Here is a 23,445-nt window from a genome sequence, read left to right on the forward strand (position 1 = left end):
AGCCAAAAAATCTTTATGAAATTTTATGTGGATGGGTCCATAATTAACCCTACCCCTCATATAAGGTCCCCTCCATAAAATTTCTTTAAAGCTCTTTACTAGCATAAAAATACGACTATAGCAATGACATTTAACAGAAGTAAGTTTTATACTAGCCAAAACCTCTCTACTAAATTTTATTTGGATCGGCCCATAATTGACCCTACCCCAATATAAAGTCCCCTTCAGAAAATGACTTTAACGCTCATTACTGCATTAAACAAACGAGTATAGCGATGAAATTTGACATAAGGAAGTGTCTTACTAGCCAAAAACTCTTTATGAAATTTTATGTGGATCGGTCTATAATTGACTCTCCCCCTCATATAAGGTCCCCTTTATAAATTTACTTTAACGCTGATTACTGGTTTCCAAATACGAGTATAGCGATGAAATTTGACATAAGGAAGTGTCTTACTAGCCAAAAACTCTTTATGAAATTTTATGTGGATCGGTCTATAATTGACTCTCCCCCTCATATAAGGTCCCCTTTATAAATTTACTTTAACGCTGATTACTGGTTTCCAAATACGAGTATAGCGATGAAATTTGACATAAGGAAGTATCTTACTAGCCAAAAACTCTTTATGAAATTTTATGTGGATCGGTCTATAATTGACTCTCCCCCTCATATAAGGTCCCCTTTATAAATTTACTTTAACGCTGATTACTGGTTTCCAAATACGAGTATAGCGATGAAATTTGACATAAGGAAGTGTCTTACTAGCCAAAAACTCTTTATGAAATTTTATGTGGATCGGTCTATAATTGACTCTCCCCCTCATATAAGGTCCCCTTTATAAATTTACTTTAACGCTGATACTGGTTTCCAACGAGTACAGCGATAAAATTTCCCAGAAATAAGTTTTATGCGAGGCAATATCTCTCTACCAAATTTTATGTGTATCGGTCCATAGTTGACCCTACCCCCCATAAAAAGTCACCCATAAAATTTCTTTAATGCTCATTACTGGCTTAATAATAGGATTATAGCAATTAAATTACACAGAAGTAGATTTATACAAGTCAAAATTTACCAAATTTTACGACTTTAACGTTAATTATGGGCGTAAAAATACGAATATAACGAAGAAATTTGATATGAGTAAGTATCTTAGGAACCATTCCATTAAATTTTATGTGGGTCGGTCTATAATTGACCCTACCCCCATATAAGGTCCCCTCCATTAAAATACTTTAACGCTTATTACTGCTTTAAAAATATGAGTATAGCGATGAAATTTCACAGAAGTAAGTTTTTCACAAGTCAAAATCTCTTTACCAAATTTTATGTGGAACAGGCCTTAATTGACCCTACCCCCAACATACGGTCCCCATCAGAAAAATACTTTAAGGCCCATTACTGGCTTAAAAATACGAGTATAGTAATGAAATTCGACTCAATTAAGTTCCTTTCTAGCCAAAATCTCTTAACCAAATTTTATGTGGATCGGGCCTTAATTGACCCTACCCCAGATAATGTCCCCATCAAAAAATTAATTACTGGAACCAAAATCGTTCTACAGACTTTTATGAGAATTGGTCCATATATGTATGTATAAATAACCCTACTCCCTATATAAATTAGCACTGTCAACAGTAAAACCCCCATTAATGGACCTCTTTCAAATGTTACCCTGATGTTCTTATTAATATCGATACATAATAATAAAATATTCAAAATATCTTTGATTTCATTTGATTCATTTATATGACACTGATTTGATGGTGGGTATAAAAGATTCGGCATAGCCGAATATAACACTCTTACTTGTTCAACTTCTTCAGGGATTTTTGAATTTATTTCTGATCTGACAACATTATAATTAAACAAAAGAAAAATAAATTTTTTTCAATACAATTTTGACTTACATATAATCATTTTTTCAAAAAATCATTAAAAATATCACAGTTTTATGTTAAGTTTGATAATACCAATAATGTAAATATATTATAATTAAATATAGCTTTCCCGACATATAAAATTTTTATTAAAAAATAATTTCTAAATAGTTACTTTATGCCAAATTTTCTTAAAGGAAACCACAATGTGCAATGTGTTTCATTGTTTTTAACATTTCGATACTATTCTTCATGAAATAATAATTTTTAATTCCCCAGGAACAATTTTAGAACTTATTCTAAAAACTACTAGTTTAGAACTAGTGAAAACAGAACTACTTCGAATTCTAAAGCAACAGCCTTGGAACTAGTAGTGCGCCATTACTTCTGGAACCCGTTTCTTAGAATATTGTTGTGGTTCTTAAATACTTCTAAGCAGTTTTCAAGGAACTAATTCTTTGAAACTAGTTATACATTGCTACTACACTCAATGGAACGCAATTGAAAAAATTTTAAAAATTCAAATTTTGTAATCTTATTTTTATCGAAATAGAAAACGCGTTCAAATGTATATTTTTGCATTCAACTGACCTACAAGGTATTTAAGAGATCCCTAATTGAATGGTACCGATAGAAGGGAAAGTTAGTTGCTTGTAACGTATATCCTTACAAAAAATATTTTTAAAGATTTGAGGTATACTAGTAAAAATTCCTCAATATTGCTCCTAATCTTATTAATTTCAAACAAAAACGCTAAAAAGGAAATATTTATTTATATGTTCTCTAAAGTATTTCAATTTTGAAAGTAAAACATTAATATGTGCTAGAACTAAATAATAAAATTTAATTATACTAAATGTTTATATTTTTAGATTTATACAATTGCGTAGAAGTTCATTTCGAATCAGCTGATAGTGGATTTTTTCTGAAACACTCGCGGCAGGCTCCACTAACGCCTGATATATCAACAACACATTCTTCGCTTCTACCACCACTGAAATCACGAACAGCTTATGATTCAGTGTTGTCTGTGGATCGTTTTACCGTCGTTCAAACAACACAAGCTGTGTCTATAAGAGCAAGTTATGGCCCCTTTTCTACAAAACAAACTGTACCAGCTCGATATATTGTCCCAGATATTATTGAAAATCAACCCGATTACTTAAATGTAAGTAAACAAGTATTGTTTATTAAATTGCTCATAATTTAATATTATAAATATTATACATATAATTTTTATTGGGCTGAAATTCTCAAGCTTATAAATTTTGAATAAATATTTTTTTATTTATATATTATATTTTAATTATATACGGATAATCATCCTAGTTATTAGGGTCTTTTTTAGTAATTCTATTGAGAATTACATAATAAACTTAAACATTTCAATACTTAGCAAATTGTAACACTTAGCACATGAGAAATTGATTATGGGAACTGCAAGTTCAGATTAAATAGTATATTTCTAGTAATAAATAAATAGATATTTTAAGATTCAATGAAAATAACTCCCAAAGATATAACAAACATTAAGTAACTCTCCGATTTTACGGACTTATTTTAATATAAAATATCTTTCCAATTTTAAAATAAAAAACCCTAATGCAAAGTGGGAGAAACCCACACTACTATAAATTTATATATCAAATTCCAAAGTTATATGAATTTCAATTTAAAAACTCAAAAAAATTTAAGTACTTTTTTCCTTTTTAAGTTTTTTTTAAACAATTTTAAAGAATTATTAAGCTTTTTAAAATCTAACTTTTAATGATATATTTTAAATAAAAAACTTTTAATACCGAAAGGTTGAGGTGCATGACAAAACCACCTATTTTTGAGTTAAAATTCACCTTTAGGGCTAAAATTGTCAAATCGAATAGCCGGCGTCCAATAATATGTTCTTAATATTCTGTAAGGGATATCGATAACCCCATACATCAACATAGGAATAGAAATACTACATTTATAGCCGCAAACTTTTGGTACTGCAGTGTTTTATATATACTGTGACAAAATAAAATTTACACCAATTCCAGTTATACAAAAGTCTTTGTTAGAGTACACTTATTTATAAAAACTAAAAGATTTTCTTGTAGTTTTTAAGGCTTATATAATACGAATATAACTGTGAATAAACAGCCACCAAAGTGAAACATTGGCTTAGATTATAAATGTTTTCCAAAAAATAATGCTGTTTTTACGCGTCATAAAAAAGTGCTGAATAGAAACATTCTTTGAATGTATCGGGAAAAAAATTATATGATAAATTTCTTCGAAAGACGGTACTTAGGCAAGCAACCGAATGGAGTTATTTTGCAGCTTTATTCGGATTTTGTTAAAAAAATTTTCATATAAAAAAATTTAAATAAGGAGTGAGATCGAAAAATTCTTAACACACGTTTTTCATTACATTTTTCAACCAAAGTATTATTTGATTTTTTTTTTGATCAAGTTACCTTTGGAAAACATGTCAGTTATTATGTGTAATGTCAATTATATTAATTTTTTTGTTAATCTGATTAAAATGAGTGACCAGAAAAAAGTGCGTACTGAAATTATTAAATATTTTCAACTAAACCCAACTTGGTCTTACAAAAAGTTGGCCAAGCATACAAAGGTCTGCCGTCAAACTGTTTCCAATGTTATTAAACAGTACCGGGAGAACTTGTCAGTTGATAGAAAACCTGGTTCAGATAGAAGGAATGGTCCACATGATGTTTCTAAAGCCAAAAAAATAGAACGCATTTTCAAAAGAGCTCCCAACACATCCGGTAGGAAAGCAGCTCGGTTAGCTCAGTGCTCGGACTATTTGGTACGAAAAGTTAAAGCTAATGCAGGTTTAAAAACATACAAGGCTCAAAAAGTTCCTGACAGGAACGCTGATAAAAATTTAGAGGCCAAAAACAGAGCACAGAAATTGAAGTCAAGTCTTATAAAAAAATATTCTTGCTGCATAATGGATAACGAAACGTATGTTCTGGCAGATTTTTCGCAACTTCCAGGTAAAAAGTTTTATGTTGCTGATGCTCGAGGGAATGTTGAAGAAAAGTTTAGGACCCAAAAGCAGACAAAATTTCCCAGAAAGTTCTTGGTATGGCAAGCAATATGCAGTTGCGGCAAAAGAAGCCAATCATTTGTTACAACGGCCTCTATAAATACCGAAATTTACATCAAGGAATGTTTACAAAAAAGGCTGCTTCCATTCATAAGACTTCATAATGTGTCCACTTATTTTTGGCCTGACTTGGCATCCTGTCACTATGGTAAACAAGCCCTTGAGTGGTACAAGAACAATAATGTGGTATTTGTACCAAGAGAGGCAAATCCTCCAAACTGCCCGGAGCTAAGGCCAGTGGAGAATTGGGCTCTTGTTAAAAGAGAATTGAAGAGTACAAAAAAGGTGTCCAAAAGTGTGGTAGATTTTAAACGGAGATGGACTACATGTTCGAGCAAAGTGACAGAAAGCACTATAAAAACGTTAATGGAAGGGTTTCCGAAAAGGGTTCAAAATTTCATCACTAGTGATTAAAACTATAAAAATATTTTTTTTTTGTAAATTGTAATAATAATTTGAATCAAATAAAAAAAAAATAAAGCTGTAAGTTTAGTGGTTTCTTTTTTATAAACATATATGTATGTTAAGAATTTTTCGATCTCACTCCTTAATGTATAAATAGACTCCCCCTACCGTGAAATATCGTTTCCAATTTTAATAAAAAAATCAAAATCAAAATATGGTATGTCCAACACCGGCTTCGCAATGTGACAAATTGTCACAATGCGAAACCGGTGTTGGACATACCATAAAGGAGAAAATCTTTGCGCCCGGCCGTAGTCCTGCTATTCAGAAAATCTTCATTAAGAGAAGCCAGTGTTGGACGTACCATAGAGGAGAACAAACTATTCTGCCGGCCGTAGGCCGTCTATTTAGGAAATTTTTATAAAGAGAAGCTGGTGTTGGATATACCATAGAGGGGAAAATCCTTGAGACCGGCCCTAGGCCGGCTTTTCGGGATATATTTATTAAGCGAAAACGGTGCTGGATATACCATAAAGGAAGAAGTCTTGATTTATACATTAAACAGTTTTCTATATATAGTAAAAAATGTATTAAACTTTGGAGCGCCGCCCACTCGAAGGTAGGCGTGGCCGACAAAAATCTCTCAAAACACTCTATAATGCAGTAAAAGCGATTTGTTCCAAAGTTTTTATCCAAATCAAATAACTGTAAACTTTCTTATGTAAATGAAATAAAAGTAAACTTTCTTTTTTTTACGCTAGCTGTATATGCATATATACAGTGGCAAGTGAAACTGGATACATTTCAGTAATGTTTATGCAAAAAAAAGTATAAGAAAATAAAACAATGGAAAATTAGAGAGCATCAAAACAAACAGTTACCATTTTTGAGTTTTATTTGTAATTTTTGCAAATATTTTAATTTTCTAGTTTTAATAAAAAAATATCAAGTTCATTGGAAAACCAAATGGTCGAAGTGACAAAAAGTAATTACTGTGCTCGTCAAAGTGCCAAGATGTTAGGAATTTGCCATCGAAGAGAGCTACAAGTGCGAAAAGGAAAAATATAATCACACCAGAAGTTAAGAAAGGTCGATTGTGCTTGCTTTCGAGAGAGAGATGCCAGAACTATGGAGCGTTTATTGACATCCAAACAGGTAAAAACACCAAAAACAGGCTCCTGTCGCATTAAATAAGCCCTTATGTGAATGGGAAGCCCGGAGAGCTCTTCGTAGAATTGGCCTTATATCAAGAGTAAAGCAGATAACGTTATCAGAAAAAACTTGAAGGATCGTCTTAAATTTTGCAAGAAGCACAAAAATTGGAGTGTTGATGACTGAAAAGGGTTATATCGTCCAATGAAATGAAGACTAATCGTTTTCAGTCTGATAGCAAGGAATATTTCTGGCACCGCCCTTATGAAACCTTAAAAAACACCAAGTGAAAGAAACGGTGAAACATGGGGGTGGTATAGGGTTGCCAGATTCCGATTTGCAAAAAGCTGGACATTGGGCTTTAAAAAGCTGGACAAAACAAAAAAGCTGGACATAAAAAATACTGAGAAAATGCTAATTTTGGTTTTGTGTAAATAGTTTCACAGTGATACACCAAAAAATGCAGGGGTTCTCATATACCAATTCCGTTTTGCTATAGTCCACAGAGTATGAATATATTTTTAGTTTTCCCCGATCACTTCGTTAACTTACTTTTTAGAGCAAAAGATGTGAAAAAGCTCCATTTAAATTTAAAAAATCATAAGTACGTAAGCTGTATGTAAAGAAATTTACTATCGATCGCAATAATAGGTCTTTTCGCGTACTTTCCTGTACTTTCCTGTATATACAGTAACTTTATGATATAGAGTAATTTTTAATTTACTCTCAATCAAAAATATATCCAAAAAAATACGCGAAATCCAATTTTTTTTATAAACAATTATTGGTAATGCCCTTTTGCTGAAATCTAATCGCTAACAAAACACTAAAAAACAAATAAAAATTCTATCAACGAATTGTAATTTTTACCGCTCTCTTACTCTCTCGTTGCAAGTTTTCGAAAGTACGCGAACGGAATCCAATAACAATTGTTGCAAATTGTTACAAATTATCGAGTATGCGAACAGACCTAATATTTATTACGACATTCAGCTTTTCAAGTGTTGAGACATGATGATAGAAGAGGGAAATCATAACATAGTTGTATAACAAATGTACAATCAGAGTTGGCTAACATGATTTGTCAAAGATAACATAAAAACAAGTAATAAAGTATAGTCGGGCGTGGTCGACCATATGATACCCTACACCAGTTATGAATATTAAATGTGATTTATTTTGCATAAAGCATTTATCTTCAATATTCCCTTGTTCCGATACATTTAAGCAATTTATGGATGAAAAACTAATTTTCTGAAAGAGGCTTTATATGGCGGCTAGGGGCAAATATGGACCAAGCCCGATAAAATTTTGTGAATATTTTTATATATACATAATATTTTATTGTGCTGAATTTCATCGCGATATTTGTGTTTATAAGTTAATTTGGGACATTCAAGTAATTTTCTGAGGGGACTTTGTATGGGAGCTAGGGTCAAATGGGGCCCGATCTTTATGAAATTTAACAGGGTCATCAAAACTTCTATAAAACTTAGGTGTGCCGTATTTTATCGATATATCTATATATTTAACATAATTATGAGCTCAGAAGCCCTTTTCGGGGGGTTCTGTTCTATGGGGGCTAGGTGAAATAATCCAATTTTCAATAGGCTTCGTCCTTGGGTCAAATAAAACGTGCGTGCCAAATTTCTCCAATTATCTAAAATTGCGACCTGTACCTTGCGCACAAGGTTTACATAGACAGCCAGACGGACGGACATAGCTTAATCGACTCAGAAAACGATTCTAAGCCGATTGGTATACTTTAAGGTAAATGTAGGATGAATATTTTTGTATGTTACAAACATCAGTACAAATCCAATATACAATTATTTCAGTGTACTAAAAATATTTTATTTAGCTGCACAAATTAAATTTTAGCTTGAAAGTGGACAAGCATCAAAAAAGCTGGACAATCCAGCCAAGTCCAGCCAGGCTGGCAACCCTAGGGTGGTAGTATGATGGTGTGGGTTTGTTTGACTTGGTAGAATCTCGGTTCTTTATTAAAATTAGATTCTATAACGGAAAAGTAGGATTATTTGAGCATTTTTAATCTAATATTACTGTTTTTGTGGAAGAATGTGCATATCAAGAGTCAGAGGATATACTCCAACAGGATGATGATCTGAAACATACGACAAAAATCGTAAAAAATAGGTTTTCAGCGCAGAATTTTCAAATGATGCAATGGCCAACTCAATGCCCGGAAATCAATCCTTTTGAAAATTTATGGCCTTTGTTAAAAAAACGTCTTACGCAATTCGATAATGCACCAAGAAATCTTAAAGAACTTTGGTCGAGAGTACAAACAGAGTGGTTTTTAAGTATAATTGGCTAAACATACATATATGCAGTTTTGCTCGCCACTGTATATCCTCTCAAAACGCTGTATATGGCAATAAAAGAGACTTGTATATATATAATAACACATAACTTTGGTGATCTGAATATGCATAATTCAACACAAGCTAAGCGTCACATTTAATTAAAAAAAAATTTAGTAGGAATCCGTTAATAACTAACATCGTATTACATCAATTTGGTGATAAATTTGTATATTAATTAGGGTTTTCAAACGATTGATTGTTGAATGGTTAATAGATTAATTTTTAATCTCTCTAACAAATGATTGTCAAATTTAAAATAACGAATAAACCGAATAATTTCCATCAATTAAACGAACAAAAACTTACTGTTTAGCAATAAAATTAATGTATATTTTCAACAAAATTCAACATTTTTATAAAAAATAATCCTCTTTTATTAATTCTTTAATAATTTTCCTGTAATAAATAACATTTATTTGAAGATTTGTATAACAATGCTTCAGAAACATTTTAAAAATTTGTTCTGATCTACCCACTTCCAGAATGAGTTCATAAAGAAATATTTTATTTGTAATAACCAGTGTTTAAATAACTAGACTACAAGTAGCAGTAGTAACGAAAAAGAACAGCTTTTGAAGTTAAAAATGTTCAAAAACTAGCAGAAAATCATTTACTATTACTACTGCTACCTTCAGATTTTAGTAGCAATAGTTATAGATGAAGCAAACAAATAAAAATTTTAATAGAAGAAGTAGAGTCATTGGTATTTAAATATTTTAATGTAGCAGTTGAATACTAAATATTTTCTTCAAGTAGCAATAAATGTTATTATATGTTTCAACAATCAGAAATTTGGTAGCATTGCTACTTTATTTAGGTAGCAGTTCTAGGTAGCAATGCTACTTAAATTTTGGTAGCATAAAAATAAATTTTTCATTAAAATACAAAAAAAAAAAAAATACGTCATTCAGAAAAAAAGGCACAAGCTGCGGGATAAAATGATAGGACTTCGATTTGTGGTCCTTCTAAAGACATATATACATATTATAAAGATGCGATATTAATTTCTCATTGCCTTTTCGCAAGAGATATTCTAGGAGGACTCTATTTCCACAACTAAAAGGATTCATGTAGGTACATTTATTAAAGGATTATGTATCAAATTTTGTATGCTTCATACAATTTTTATAAGTTCTAATGATTAAGTCAATATGATTATTAAAGTAATTTCTTATAAGGACATTTTACAAATCCTACGGCTGAAAATCTTATAAAAAGCCTTCGACGAAAGACCATCTACAGGCCTTTTTAAGAAAGCATGTAAAATTTAAACGAATTTTCAATGCGACTTGATGTGCATGTGTCTATAGAATAATGCCTTTAGTAAGGCCCATGTACTGAACATTTTTCCCGTTGGTATATGTGTATTTGTTAGTTTATTTTTTGTTTTCGAAGTTTTTTATTTTTTCTATTGCTACCTCAATTTTTATTCTATTGCTACCTCAATTATTTGGTAGCAATAGAATGATCAACTAGTAGCAAAGATTTCTATTGCTATTTTTCAAAAGTAGCAATAAAATTATTTATATTTTTAAGATACTACCCCAATTGTAGTTTATGTTTTATTTATAACCAGGGAAACCAAAATATGCATATGCATGTTTTTTGTGGTGCGTCGTATGGACTCATGGATAAGATATTTATACGTTTCAGACCAATTTAAGAATTTTGGCATCGATTTGTTAGAGCATATTTTTGCATATTTTACCCATAAGAGCATAATTTTGCATGATTTGACTTTTTTAGCATATTTAAGGCATATTTTCGAGTTTTTAGAGCATATTTTACTCTTTTAGTGCATATTTTGATGTTTTCGCTTTTTTTTCTTTTTGTACATTTTCAAAACTTTATTTAAAAAAAATAAAATTTAATTTTTTTATTTTTAATTTTTCAGCCTATTTTACAATTTTGAAAAAAATTCGTTTGTAGAACTTAAAAACTGCAAAAAATACATTACTCTCACGAAAACCAATGTTATAGTTTTTTGTTCAATAAAGCATTACATATTAAATCAGACATAAAACCTATTACTTTTGATTCCATGAGACCAATCCATTTTTATAGCTTAAAAAACTAATTATTGGAATTTATGACAACACCGATTAAAATGTCAGTTTAGAAGCTATGAATACAATTGGTAGAAATGTGTCAAACTTTGTCGTTTGAAATATTTTTTTGGGGTCCAAATGGTTTCATGTTATTTATTGGTTACCTGAACGTAAAACGGAATTCTATTAAACTAGTTCTTCAAACTATGAGATGAATCAATTATAAAAAATCTTGTAGGATGAAATATGACACTAAACATTTATTATTTCATTACAATTTCTGTCTTTTTGAGCTTTTCAATGTTAAAAAATAATGAAAAATTTTATTTTTAGAGCATATTTTTTTTAAATTTTAAGAGTATATTTTGAGTTTTTTACGGCATGTTTTCGGTTTCCCTGTGTGAGATTTAATTTTTTATAAGTAGGAATAGTTTTAAAAACGTATGATTATAAACCAAAACAAATGCTACTGCTACAACTTCAGACAATTGTTTGGAGCAGTAGTTAAAGCTATAATATAATTCTTGGCAGAAAAACGACGTGTTTTTCTAACACTGGTAATAACAAGAAAATTATTGTAAAAAAGCAATAAAAAACATAATGTGTCGTTTTTTATGATTATCCGAATAAATTTGAATTATCCGATTAATTAACGGTATTTATTAAACCTCAAATAATTATTTGTCGAATAAACCGAATATGATAAAAACCCGAATAATTGAATACCCTAATGTTAATTGTGTTAGTTCTACAACTAGATCTACAACGATCTACTTTTGACGTTGAGACCCAAAGATTTAGAGAACGTTTACGCTAAATTAGCAACAATTTAAAGTAACTGTTAAGGAATTATTAATGTTGAAGCAATGTTATTTAAAAACTTACTTAAATACCAATGTCATATTTTATTAAAATTCATGGTCATTCTGCCAAGTACATAAACTATTTTTTCTACAGGATATACAAAATTAGCATTTAGTTTTTATAATAAAGCATTTAAATTGAATTGTACCTTTCCTCATATAAACGTAAGCCATTTTTTGTTGAAAAAAATTGTGGACATTTGAGTCAAATTTTGAAGGGGGCTTTTTATAGGGGCTAGGGTCCTTTAATTATAAAGTTCATGAGGGTTATCAAAGCTAATATAGGACTTGGTTTTGTAGCTTTTTGTCGAGATACGAGAATATTAAACATAATTATGAACTTCAAAGCCCTATTCGGCGGGTTCAGTTGTATGGAGGCTAGGTGAAATAATAGACCGATCTTAACAATTTTCGATAGGCTTCGTCCCTGGGGCAATGGAAGATCATGTACCAAATTTCATTATTTATCTTCAAAATTGCATAATGAACCGATGTTAACCATTTTCAATAGACTTCGTCTACGGTACCATAAAATATCATGTGCCAAATTTCATTGAATTGTCTCCAAAATTGCGACCCGTAGTTTGATTACAAAGTTTACAATCCCTATTCGGGGGTACAGTTGTTAACCATTTTCAATACCCCACTAAAGTGGGGTAGGGTAAAATTATTAGAAACAGATATTTGTTCAATTCACAATCGACGTTGTAGCGTTGTATGTCAGCAGCTGCTACAAAAGTCATAACAATGTTGTGTATATTCTATGCAAAAGCTCTATACAACCCATATTTTAGTGTTGCCAATTGTATATTTCAACATATAAACAAAATATCAAACGATTTTAGCATAAAAAACGATAAAGTGGTAAAACTGAAATCAAAAACAAACAGCTGTTTACAAAAACAAAAAAACTAAAATTTTATTAAAAACTGTTTATTTATTAGTTTAAAATGTGGAATAAAGAAAATAAAGGAATTGAAAATTCAAAGAAATTAATTTGGTTTATTTCGCATGTTTAATTAATTTAATATTTTTTGATTTTTTTATCTTTTGACATTGTTATGTGTATTTGTTTTGATTGTTTTTTTTTCATTGAGAACATAAACTTATGACTTGCTGCAAAGATCTGTTCACAATCACTGTTACTACACTTTAGTAGGTACAATATACAACTTGATTGTGAATTGAACAATTGTATTTATACTATTTATACCATAAGTTCCCCTGTAGAAATTACTATAGAGCTAACTAACGGCTTCAAAATAACTATATTGCATAGAAATTCGGCATAAACAAAAATTTTTATTGGGATCGGCCCATATTTGACTTCACAGAAAAAACTGAAATACGTTTCAATTATCAAAATAATTGTATCAAGTAAATTTTGCACCTATAACCAAAATAATGATATCAATTACCAAATTTGTAAAAATAATATATTTTTTAAATAACGAATTAATCAAAACAATTAATGTTAATAATTGAGGCAAGAATAATTCATTAATTGTATAAATTAAATATTTAGTAAATATAAAATGGATTTTTTATTAATCAAATGAATTCAACTGTTTGGTAAAAAATATTTTTCAAGATCAATTACACACAACGTTAAAGGAATACTAGATCTTTAACAATGCGTTCAGCATTTATAAAAAATATCACTTTATTTTTAAAGTGTTTCATAAATTGTCAAGAAACTTGAATATTATATGCCTAAAATTTTATTGACAATTTAAGAATTATAAATATTCCTAGCACAAAAATTCAATATAAAATATTAAAAAAAAACAAATAGAAAAGTAGGCCAGAAAGAATTTTCAACCAATTAAAAAATTAATTGAATCAATTAAAAAATTAAAAAGAAAAGAAAGACAAAAACTTGTTAATTGAAAATAAACTACCGATATATTTTTCTGCGTTCCCATAAAAGATCCCCATCAGAAAATTACTTTAACGCTCATTGCTTTCTCAAAAATACGAGTACCGCTATAAAATTCGACATGAATATGATTTCTATGAACCAAAATCGTTCTACAAAATTTTACGTGCATTGGTCTATAATTGACCCTACCCCCCATAAAAGATCCCAATCAGAAATTATTTTTGCGATCAGTACTGGTTTAAAAATTCGAGTACAATAACGAAATTAGACAAAAATATATTCATACATATCATATTTTAAAATCGTTCTACAAATTTTTAAGGGAATCGGTTCATAATTGACCCTACGCCCATATAAGATCCCCTGTAGAAATGTCTATAACACTAATTACCGTCTTCAAAATAACTATATGGCCACAAAAATCGATATGAAATAATATTGTTAATACCTACGTCATTTTGTAGGGATCGGTCCATATTTACCCTACCTCTCATTTAACGCTCAGTACTGAGCATGAATGGCATTTTTAACGAATTTCATAGTTCTACTAGACCGATCAAATTCGACATAAATTTGTTTTGTATAAGCTAAAATTTTTCTTCCAAATTCTATGAGGATCAGCCCATAAGAGGCTCTATTTTGCATATAAGTTTCCTTTAAAGAATTACAAGGTTGTGAAGTAAAGTTCGGCGGCCAAATACGTCCCACAACATTTATCAAATACGTTTCACATACTCTAAATTTAGTTTTCAAATAAATTTAATTAATTTTTTAATAAAACAAACGCAAAATAAAATGTTTTTGTAGGAAAGTAAGTAAAATTACATTGAAATATATTTACAAAATAAACATGTAAAATAAAAATGAATTAAAATAATTGTGGCCCCTATTCTGCATTTCAATTCGAATCGAAATTTTCTCCGTTTGGCAACTTTGGTATTCTGCATTTCGATTCGACTCTCCGCTTTCTTACGATTAAGATTTTTGTTGGAATACCTTCTTTCGACACTTGGAGATGACACGAATGGGGGTACCGGCATAGTTGAAGTAGCATAGGACTAGTTCTTTCCCAAAATATATAGATTATATGCAATTCCAGCCCTGGATAATTTTTATGATGAATACCGGCAGAGTGGAAGTAGCCCAGGTTCTTTCCAAAAATATACAGTTTATATACAATTCCAGCTCTGGATAATTTTTAAAAATTTTTGAAAAAACAAAATTTTGTCAAAAAATCTGAAATTTTCAAGTGGCACAAACGGGTATTTGGAGAAGACATCAGGGTACCGGCAGAGTGGAAGTAGCCCAAGACTAGTTCTTTAAATTATCCAGCTTTGGATAACTTTTACAAATTTTTGAAAAAATATAAAATTTTGCCAAGAAATGAGAAATTTTTAAGTGGCTCCAACGGCTATTTGGAGAAGACATGAATCGGGGCACCGGCAGAGTGGAAGTAGCCCAGGACTAGTGTTCTCTTTAAAAATATATTGATTATAAGTAATTCCACCTCTGGATCATTTTTATGAATTTTTGAAAAAACATAAAATCTTGCAAAAAAAATCAGAAATTTTCAAGTGGTTCCAACGGCTATTTGGAGAAGACATGAATCGGGGTACCGGAAAAGTGGAAGTAGCCCAAGAATAGTTCTTTCCAAAACTTTAAAGTGGAAAACACTCAGAGATGAGAGTAGTTTATATATGTACCAGCAAAAACTAGTTAATGGGTTATACTTACATAACCACTTACATTTCAGTGACTAGTAGAAATGTAGAAATACTTTATTTTCGTTTTTGTTATTTAGTTTTCGCATTATATTCGATTACGTGATAACAATTGTGTTTTACAAATAAGATAGCACAATTAAATTAAATGTTAAAACCATTATTTGACGGCCAATAAAATATCTAAGCAGAGGTGAAGTGAGTAGAACATTTGACTAACAAAAAAAATAATAAATACTAACGATGAAGTAGTGAAAAGAGGCATTTATTAACATTTAAATACTATACTTTTCAATGTATGTTCTTTCTGGGTATTTCACATATTCTAGAAGAACTATACAGTAGGACCTTGATTATCCGTGATTCGATTATCCGGCAACATCAATTATCCGTGATGGAAAAATACATTTTTTTGCATCGACTTAATTTTAATTTGGATTGACTTAAATTTTTCAGTATCGTTTAACCGTGATTTCCTCTATTATCCGTAATTATAAGCAAAATTCTGTTATTTTTTAACAACCATGAACAATTAGAACAAATCAAAAAGGGGAATTCCCGTAAAACGAAAATACTAAATTGGAAAATAAGAGACAAACGTCATTAAACGATTATTTTTAGAAATTATATAACATGAAATCCTTATCTACTGTTTACTGTTTTCTGACAAAATTTTTTTTCTATATTTTTGAATCATTTATGAATATAAATTCATTGAATTATTATTTAATTTTTATATAAATATGTACATATTCATTTATTAATAAATAAAAATATCTATTAAAAAAGTAGAAAAGGTTGGCAATCAATTAACCGGGAAAATCGGTTATACAGAATGTTTCCAGTCCCGACTATCACGGAAAATCGAGGTCCCACTGTATTTAACATATCCCTAAAGATGTCAACTTCTTAAACATGTTTTGCATCTATGACAATTGGATTGATCGTTTTGGACCTTTTTTGTAAATTTGTTGTTAGGATCGCGTTTTCTATATATGATTTCTGTAAATTCTTGAAGGACATAATTTTGCAGGTATTTTGTATTCTCAGGTAATACTAAAGTTAAAACGGAGTCGCTTCGACTCTACTGTAATATTTTGTAATTTGTTGTGATAATTGGAGAATGAATCTCAAAAATTCTAGATTAAGTCAAAAAATTTGTAAAATTTTTGATATTTAATTTTCTTAGCGACTGTAGAAAGTCAATAGAATTTCTTAAATGTCCCGATTCAGGTCTTCTCTAAATACCCGTTGGAGCAACTTGAAAATTTCAGATTTTTTTTGGCAAAATTTATGTTTTTTGAAAAATTCGTAAAAATTATCCAGAGCTGGAATTGTATAAAACCAAATATATTTTTGGAAAGATCTAGTCTTGGGCTACTTCCACTCTGCCGGTACCTCGATTTATGTCTTCTCCAAATACCCGTTGGAGCCACTTAAAAATTTCTATTTTTTTGCAAAATTTTATGAATTTTCATAAATTTGTAAAAATTATCCAGTGCTGAAATTGCATATAACTGTATATTTTTGGAAAGTACTAGTCCTGGGCTACTTCCACTCTGCCGGTACCCCGATTCAAGTATTCTCCAAGTGTCGGTTTTTTCAATTGAAAATTTTATATTTAACCACCAGTTTTGATGAGTATACAATTATTTTAATTAATTTTTATATTACATGTTTATATTCTGAATATATTTTAAGTTATTTTTACTTCTTTTTCTACAAAAACATTTTATTTGGCGTTTGTGTTATTAAAAAAATTAATTAAATTAATTTGAAAAGGAATTTTACAGTATGTGGAACCTATTTGGCAAATGTTGTGGGACGTATTTGATGACGAATTTAACTTCACGCCCTTAAAAATTACCTAAGCGCTCATTACTAGCTTAACAATGTGAATACAGTGATAAAATTCGATGTAAATATGATTTTCATACACCCAATTTACACGATGATTTTTTTTCATGTTTTCCCAGAAGTCTGTTTTCATGTTTGTTGGTGATTGTTGGTGAGCGGGGAAGAGGAGAATGGGGGGTAAGAAAACAAACATGATTTGGGATTTTCATGATTTTTTTTTGACATTCCTCTTTAAACTGATTCGTACTGTTGATATTATGCTCATGTAAAATAAATAATTATGTCTTTTTTTACATGAAAACATTAAAATTTGCATTAAAAAAATACTATAGCGTGTAATTAAATTTTTTTAAATCAAATTAAATGGTTTTTATCACTGAACACTAAGAAGTGAAACGCTGTCATTTTTTTACAACAACAACGTTACGCTCTTCTCACAGACGAGTTCTGTGTAACTCCAACACATATGTAAGAAACTTACTCTCTCCAAACTTCAAAACTTTGTCGCGAAAATTCGTGGCTTATAGAACTTGAAAATATTTTTTATCACTTAACGTTATATTTTATTATTTTTTTGCACAATTTAAATATATTTAATAGCCCGAAAAGATTTAATTTTTTACAAACGAAAAAAAAAAATATATTTTTTTTGACATTTAATTTTTGTTGTTGAAATTAAAACAAAAAAAGAACAATGTTGTAAATTTTCGTATGGTACAAGAAAATAATATTTCAACTAACTTAATAATTATTTTAATATTGCAGATTAAAAATCAAAGATACGTTCATATATAATGTTTATAGATAAATTATGTTGCAAAATATTTAAAGAAATCTTCTAAAATATAAATTCATATGAAATAATTTTTTTTTTAATTTTTAAATCCGATTTTTTGCACCTATGTTGGCTTGAGAATTCTACTAATACATTCTTAGAGTTAGGTACCGACTGACAGTAGACTTAGGTACTTTTTGACTGCGTTTCACTTCTTATTTATTCTTTGGTTTTTATGTTAAAAATTTCATTTTATTTTTACTACGAATAAGTAATTAAAAAGGATTATACAATTAAACATCAAAAAAAGACATGCATAGTTGTATGTAAAAAATCACCGTATAAATGTTCATGATTTTTTTGAAGATTCTCAAAAGAGAATTGGGAAAAACAGACGTCTGAAAAGTCTTCATGTAAATTGCGCCATACAAAAATCGATCTACAAGATTTTACGATTATCAGGTCATAATTGATCTTATACTCCATTTACACATACACGAAATCTAGTAGATTTCATTTAAAATCTTTTTTCAAATCTAGACCGTTTATACTTACTCTTATTCACATTTAGAAATATTTAATTTTTTCTAATATTTCCCCAAAAATTTAAAATCGTTACTTATTTTGTAAATCTGAATTCTAGCCGTTTTAATTAATCACATAAAAAATTAATTGTGCCAAAAATGAAAAAAAATATTCAAATGAAGAATACCTTGTTACAGTTATTTTGCATATTTTTTTAGAAATAGTCTTCTTTTCTGTAAAAGTTCAAAAGTTTCCTATGTTTTGTTAATACCATAATAATAAATAATAGTTATTTATTTGAATTAAATGTATATAAATAAAAATTAATAATAATTATTAATTAGATATCAATAAAAATTTTAAAATTTTAACCATTTCTGAAATTTTTAAAAAAAGTTCCCATTGTTTTGTCGACCACTGTGTACATAAAAATTAGGGTTGCCATTCGAATAAAACTTATGCGATTTATCGAGAACATTTTTTTGTTTTTCTTCAAACGAAAAAATATTTCCAATTTAGAATAGAGAATAATTCGAATAATCGAATATTCGAATAAAATTTTAATGTTACTTTTTACCCTTAATTTACTGTAATATTGAACAAAGAAATACACGAATACTAAATCAAATGAATTGAAACAAACCTTTTACTGCTTTTTGCAATTTATAAAAGTTTATATTTTCGATTTTAAAAAGTTGAATGCTTCCTGTTTTAGAAGTGATTCTATGGATTTCTTAAATGCAGTGTAACACATAGTTCCTAAAAAACCAGTTTATGTAGAATTTTGTCGCTATACGGACATTTTTAAGCGAGTTATATACGTTAAAGTCATTTTCTGATGATAAATTTTTATGGGAGGTAGGATAGATTATTGACCGATCCTCATAATATTTTACAAAAACAGTTTGGTTCCTTATAAATTTGTACATTTCGAACTTCAATACCATCCACACTTTTATAAGCCAGTTATCTGCGTTATAGCAATTTTCTGAAGTGAAATTATATTGTCACTATGTTAAATCGTAGGCAGAAAATTTTTTGTTCAAAATTTCAATTCTCTAGGTCGTCCTATCGTGTTTTCAACAGGCAGGCGGATGGACGGCTAGATAGTTTTAGAATCTAATAAGGACACAATATTTCGATGTGTTACAAACGGAATAAAAAATACAATACACCCCCATATTTTTTGATGGTGAGTATTTTAGGTAGCTGATGAAATGTACACATACAGTGTCTCTCATAAGTATTCGAATTTAGGTATAATATGAAAAAAAACTAATTTAATAACATATTTTGTATGAGAAATTAATAAATTAATTTGTTAAATTATCTAGACAGTCCTTAGCTTTGATATCACACTTTTTAAAATTTCAAAAAATTACATTTACTTAAATTAATTAAGCTTTTTTTTAAAGTCCATAAAATTACATCACAAAAGTATTCGAATTTTTCCTGTATTTCACATTTCATCATATTATACGAAACATAAAATTAGAATCAATTTTTTTTTTGCTTAAAATTGTTTAAGGGGTTACTATCAACCGAAGGGTTATATTTTTGGCACATTTGGGCCACAATTTTGGGGGATAGTACCATCATTTTATGTAATATCATTAAAATGGCGATTTTTGGCAATATTCGTAATTTTTGCCCTTTTTTCCAGAGATAAAACCAAAATCGATATTGGGACTTAATAGACCCCTTGGCGTATCTAAAAATAATATTTTTGTTACAAAAATCTGTATTTAAAAGTTCCAAGATATATTAATTGGATCATTTTTCTGTAGCTAATTCAACTTATTAGAACCGTAGTCCATTTTTATAATACTACGGTAAAACATTTTCGGGGAAAGTTATCTGGTATGTATGCTTTTAGATATCAGCTTTTATACATTTTAAGTTCTCAGTATATTGTAGAAGTATAAAACTCCAAAACATGCCTCGAAGAAACGCCATTCAATATAGTAGAATCATTCTTTTTATAACCAATGGATTACAGGCTGAATGTTTCCATATCATTATGGTCTAACTCCAAAATATTATTGGTATCTGGTTAAATATTATTCACGATGATAAAAATAAACCCAAAATCTTTGACTTACAGTGTTATTATAATGGGCAACATAACCGTAAAAGTTATAAGTAGTAAGAACTTAAATCTAGAGGATGACGTTTTGTTAGGGCATGTTCTGGACTTATTTTCCGCTACAATGTCGGGGAAATTAAAAATATATATGTGATAATATCTACATGAATATATACTAGCCAACTTTGCCGGAAAATATCAATCCTAGTGGAACGAAAAGGGGTTTAAGATCCAGATAATTCAATTAAAAACAGAAAAAGGATCCCAAAAATAAATCATGGAACAACAAAATATATTATTTCTAGATACTTCAAGGAGTCTAATAAATCCCAATAAATTTTGGATTTATCTCTGGAAAAAAGGGAAAAATAAATGAAAATGTGGTCAAAATCCGCCATTTTAATAATATTACTTATAAAGATGGTAAAATCGATTAAATTTTAAGCAAAAAAAAAACATTTGATTCTAATTTTTTGTTTCGTATAATATGATGAAATGTGAATTACAGGAAAAATTCGAATACTTTTGTGAGGTAATTTTATGGACATCCTTTAAAAAACGTTTAATTAATTTAAGTAAATGTAGATTTTTCAAGTTATAAAAATTTTGATATGAAACCTAAGGACTGCCTAGATAATATAACAAATGTATTTATTTATTTTGCACACAAAAATATTATTAAATTTGGTTCGAATACTAACCCAATACTTATGAGAGACACTGTATTTCTCTACTTAAGTTAAACATCGTATACATATATCCAAAGTAAATTAATAAAGTAGCGACATCTCTTGTTGTACAATAACATCTACAACAAACAAATGTATTTTGTTTTTGAAATAATTCAAGAATGTGTCAAAATAAAATTTAAGGAAATTTCCTTTAACAACAAAGTGAACAAAACATAAATAAGAGATATTACTTTTAGGTTGAAATTATTAGGGATTTAATTATATTATTATATATTATACAATTTATGACATTATAAAACTACTGTAAAATCACTTAATTCACTTTTTCAACTTTTCACAAATTTTAACAAATAGCAAAACACAATTTAAAAATGGCGTCATAAACAATGTTAACAAATTTCAAAACTAACTTTGACAACTAATTTCATTTTTCTAGTTAAAAAAATAGTCAGCTGTTCAAGTGATGTTACTTTATTAATTTACTTTCCATATATCATTATAAAAACACAAAGTTTACAGCGATGCATCCAATTTTACATCGCGATGTAAAATTGGACAGCTCAAAAACACTAAAATCAGCTTTTTTCGGAATGGTTCCGGAAAAAAAACAAAAGGGTCTTATACATAAAGTGCGTCAAAACAAACAACACAAAGTTTACAGCGATGCATCCAATTTTACATCGCGATGTAAAATTGGACAGCTCAAAAACACTAAAATCAGCTTTTTTCGGAATGGTTCCGGAAAAAAGACAAAAGGGTCTTATACATAAAGTGCGTCAAAACAAACAACACAAAGTATACAGCGATGCATCCAATTTTACATCGCGATGTAAAATTGGACAGTTCAAAAACTCTAAAATCAGCTTTTTTCGGAATGGTTCCGGTAGAAAGACAAAAGGGTCTTATACATAAAGTGTGTCAAAACAAACAACACTATATATGAGTTCATTTTGTAAACAAAACAAAAAAGCAAAATAATCAAAATGAAAACAAAATTTTAATTGTATATAAATCTTGTGTTTTATTTATATATTACATATTATGTTATGTTATTTTTCATTTTTTATATATTTTTAAAACAATTTACAAATTTTTTTCTCTACCACCAACAAGAAAATTTAAAAGAAAACCGAAAAAAAGAACAAAACCAGTTGAAATGGTATCGTGTGAAAGAGACAAATATATTTTTTACTTTGTGATAAAAGCCTGAGTTTCCACATTGAAATCTGCTGAGAAATTTGAAATAATTTGAGATATAAGTTACTGACGTGTTTTACCCGTATCTTACCCGAATAATTGACACCCTAATAAAAATCAACGTTTGTTTGTTTGTATCTTATAGGTGGCTAAACCACTGGAGCGATCTTCTTGAAATTTTCACTGTATGTTCCTCTATATTGCAAGTTGGAAAGGTTTCTTAAAAGTCGGATATCGCAGAATATGATAAAATTAGAGTCCTTAAAATTTGTATGGAAAATTTTGACTTCCACATGAATATCTTAAGGAGAAATGGTAGGACTAGCGTTAGGGGGCGTGTCACGTCCCTTATGAATTAAGTACAAAAATTTGTATATTTAGGAAACGCTTAAAGCTAAAATCCTAAAATTGTGCACTAATATCCATGTGAACATTTGGGTAATAAATTGGAGAATTTGAAATAGGGAGTGAAGAAAAAATGGGAGGAATAGAAATGTGAATATCTGGAACCTATATCTAGAAAATTTTTTAATTTTGCACGAACACCTTTGTCATCCATGTGGGTATTTAGATAATATTTGGCGAATTGACAACAGGCGGCGTGGCACCTCTTATAAGAATTAAATACAAAAAATTCTAATATATTTATGTGGCACGTCATTGGAGCTAGAATCCTTAAATTTCACTTTAACACTGTCATTCATTTTAACATTTGGGGAACAAATTGGTGGACTGTCAAATTCGTATATGTGGGAAATTAGAGTTAGAATCCTCAAATTTTGCACGAAATTGAATTGTATAAACAAAATTTAAATACAACTTAAAATGCAAATTAATAGTAAAAAAATTATAATATTTG

The 23,445-nt window shown here is 29.3% G+C and overlaps 1 protein-coding gene across 1 annotated transcript in view; it reads left to right on the forward strand.

Moving 5' to 3' along the window:
- Nucleotides 1–23,445, forward strand: part of LOC111685974 (transmembrane protein 132E) — a 178,878-nt gene that overhangs the window by 34,793 nt on the left and 120,640 nt on the right. Inside the window, exon 2 of the mRNA XM_046946128.1 lies at nucleotides 2,754–3,049. Within this exon, the coding sequence (XP_046802084.1) occupies nucleotides 2,754–3,049 (296 nt within the window). The remainder of the gene's footprint in view (nucleotides 1–2,753; nucleotides 3,050–23,445) is intronic.

Source organism: Lucilia cuprina, chromosome 3 (genome assembly GCF_022045245.1).
Source record: "Lucilia cuprina isolate Lc7/37 chromosome 3, ASM2204524v1, whole genome shotgun sequence".
Classification (NCBI taxonomy): domain Eukaryota; kingdom Metazoa; phylum Arthropoda; class Insecta; order Diptera; family Calliphoridae; genus Lucilia; species Lucilia cuprina.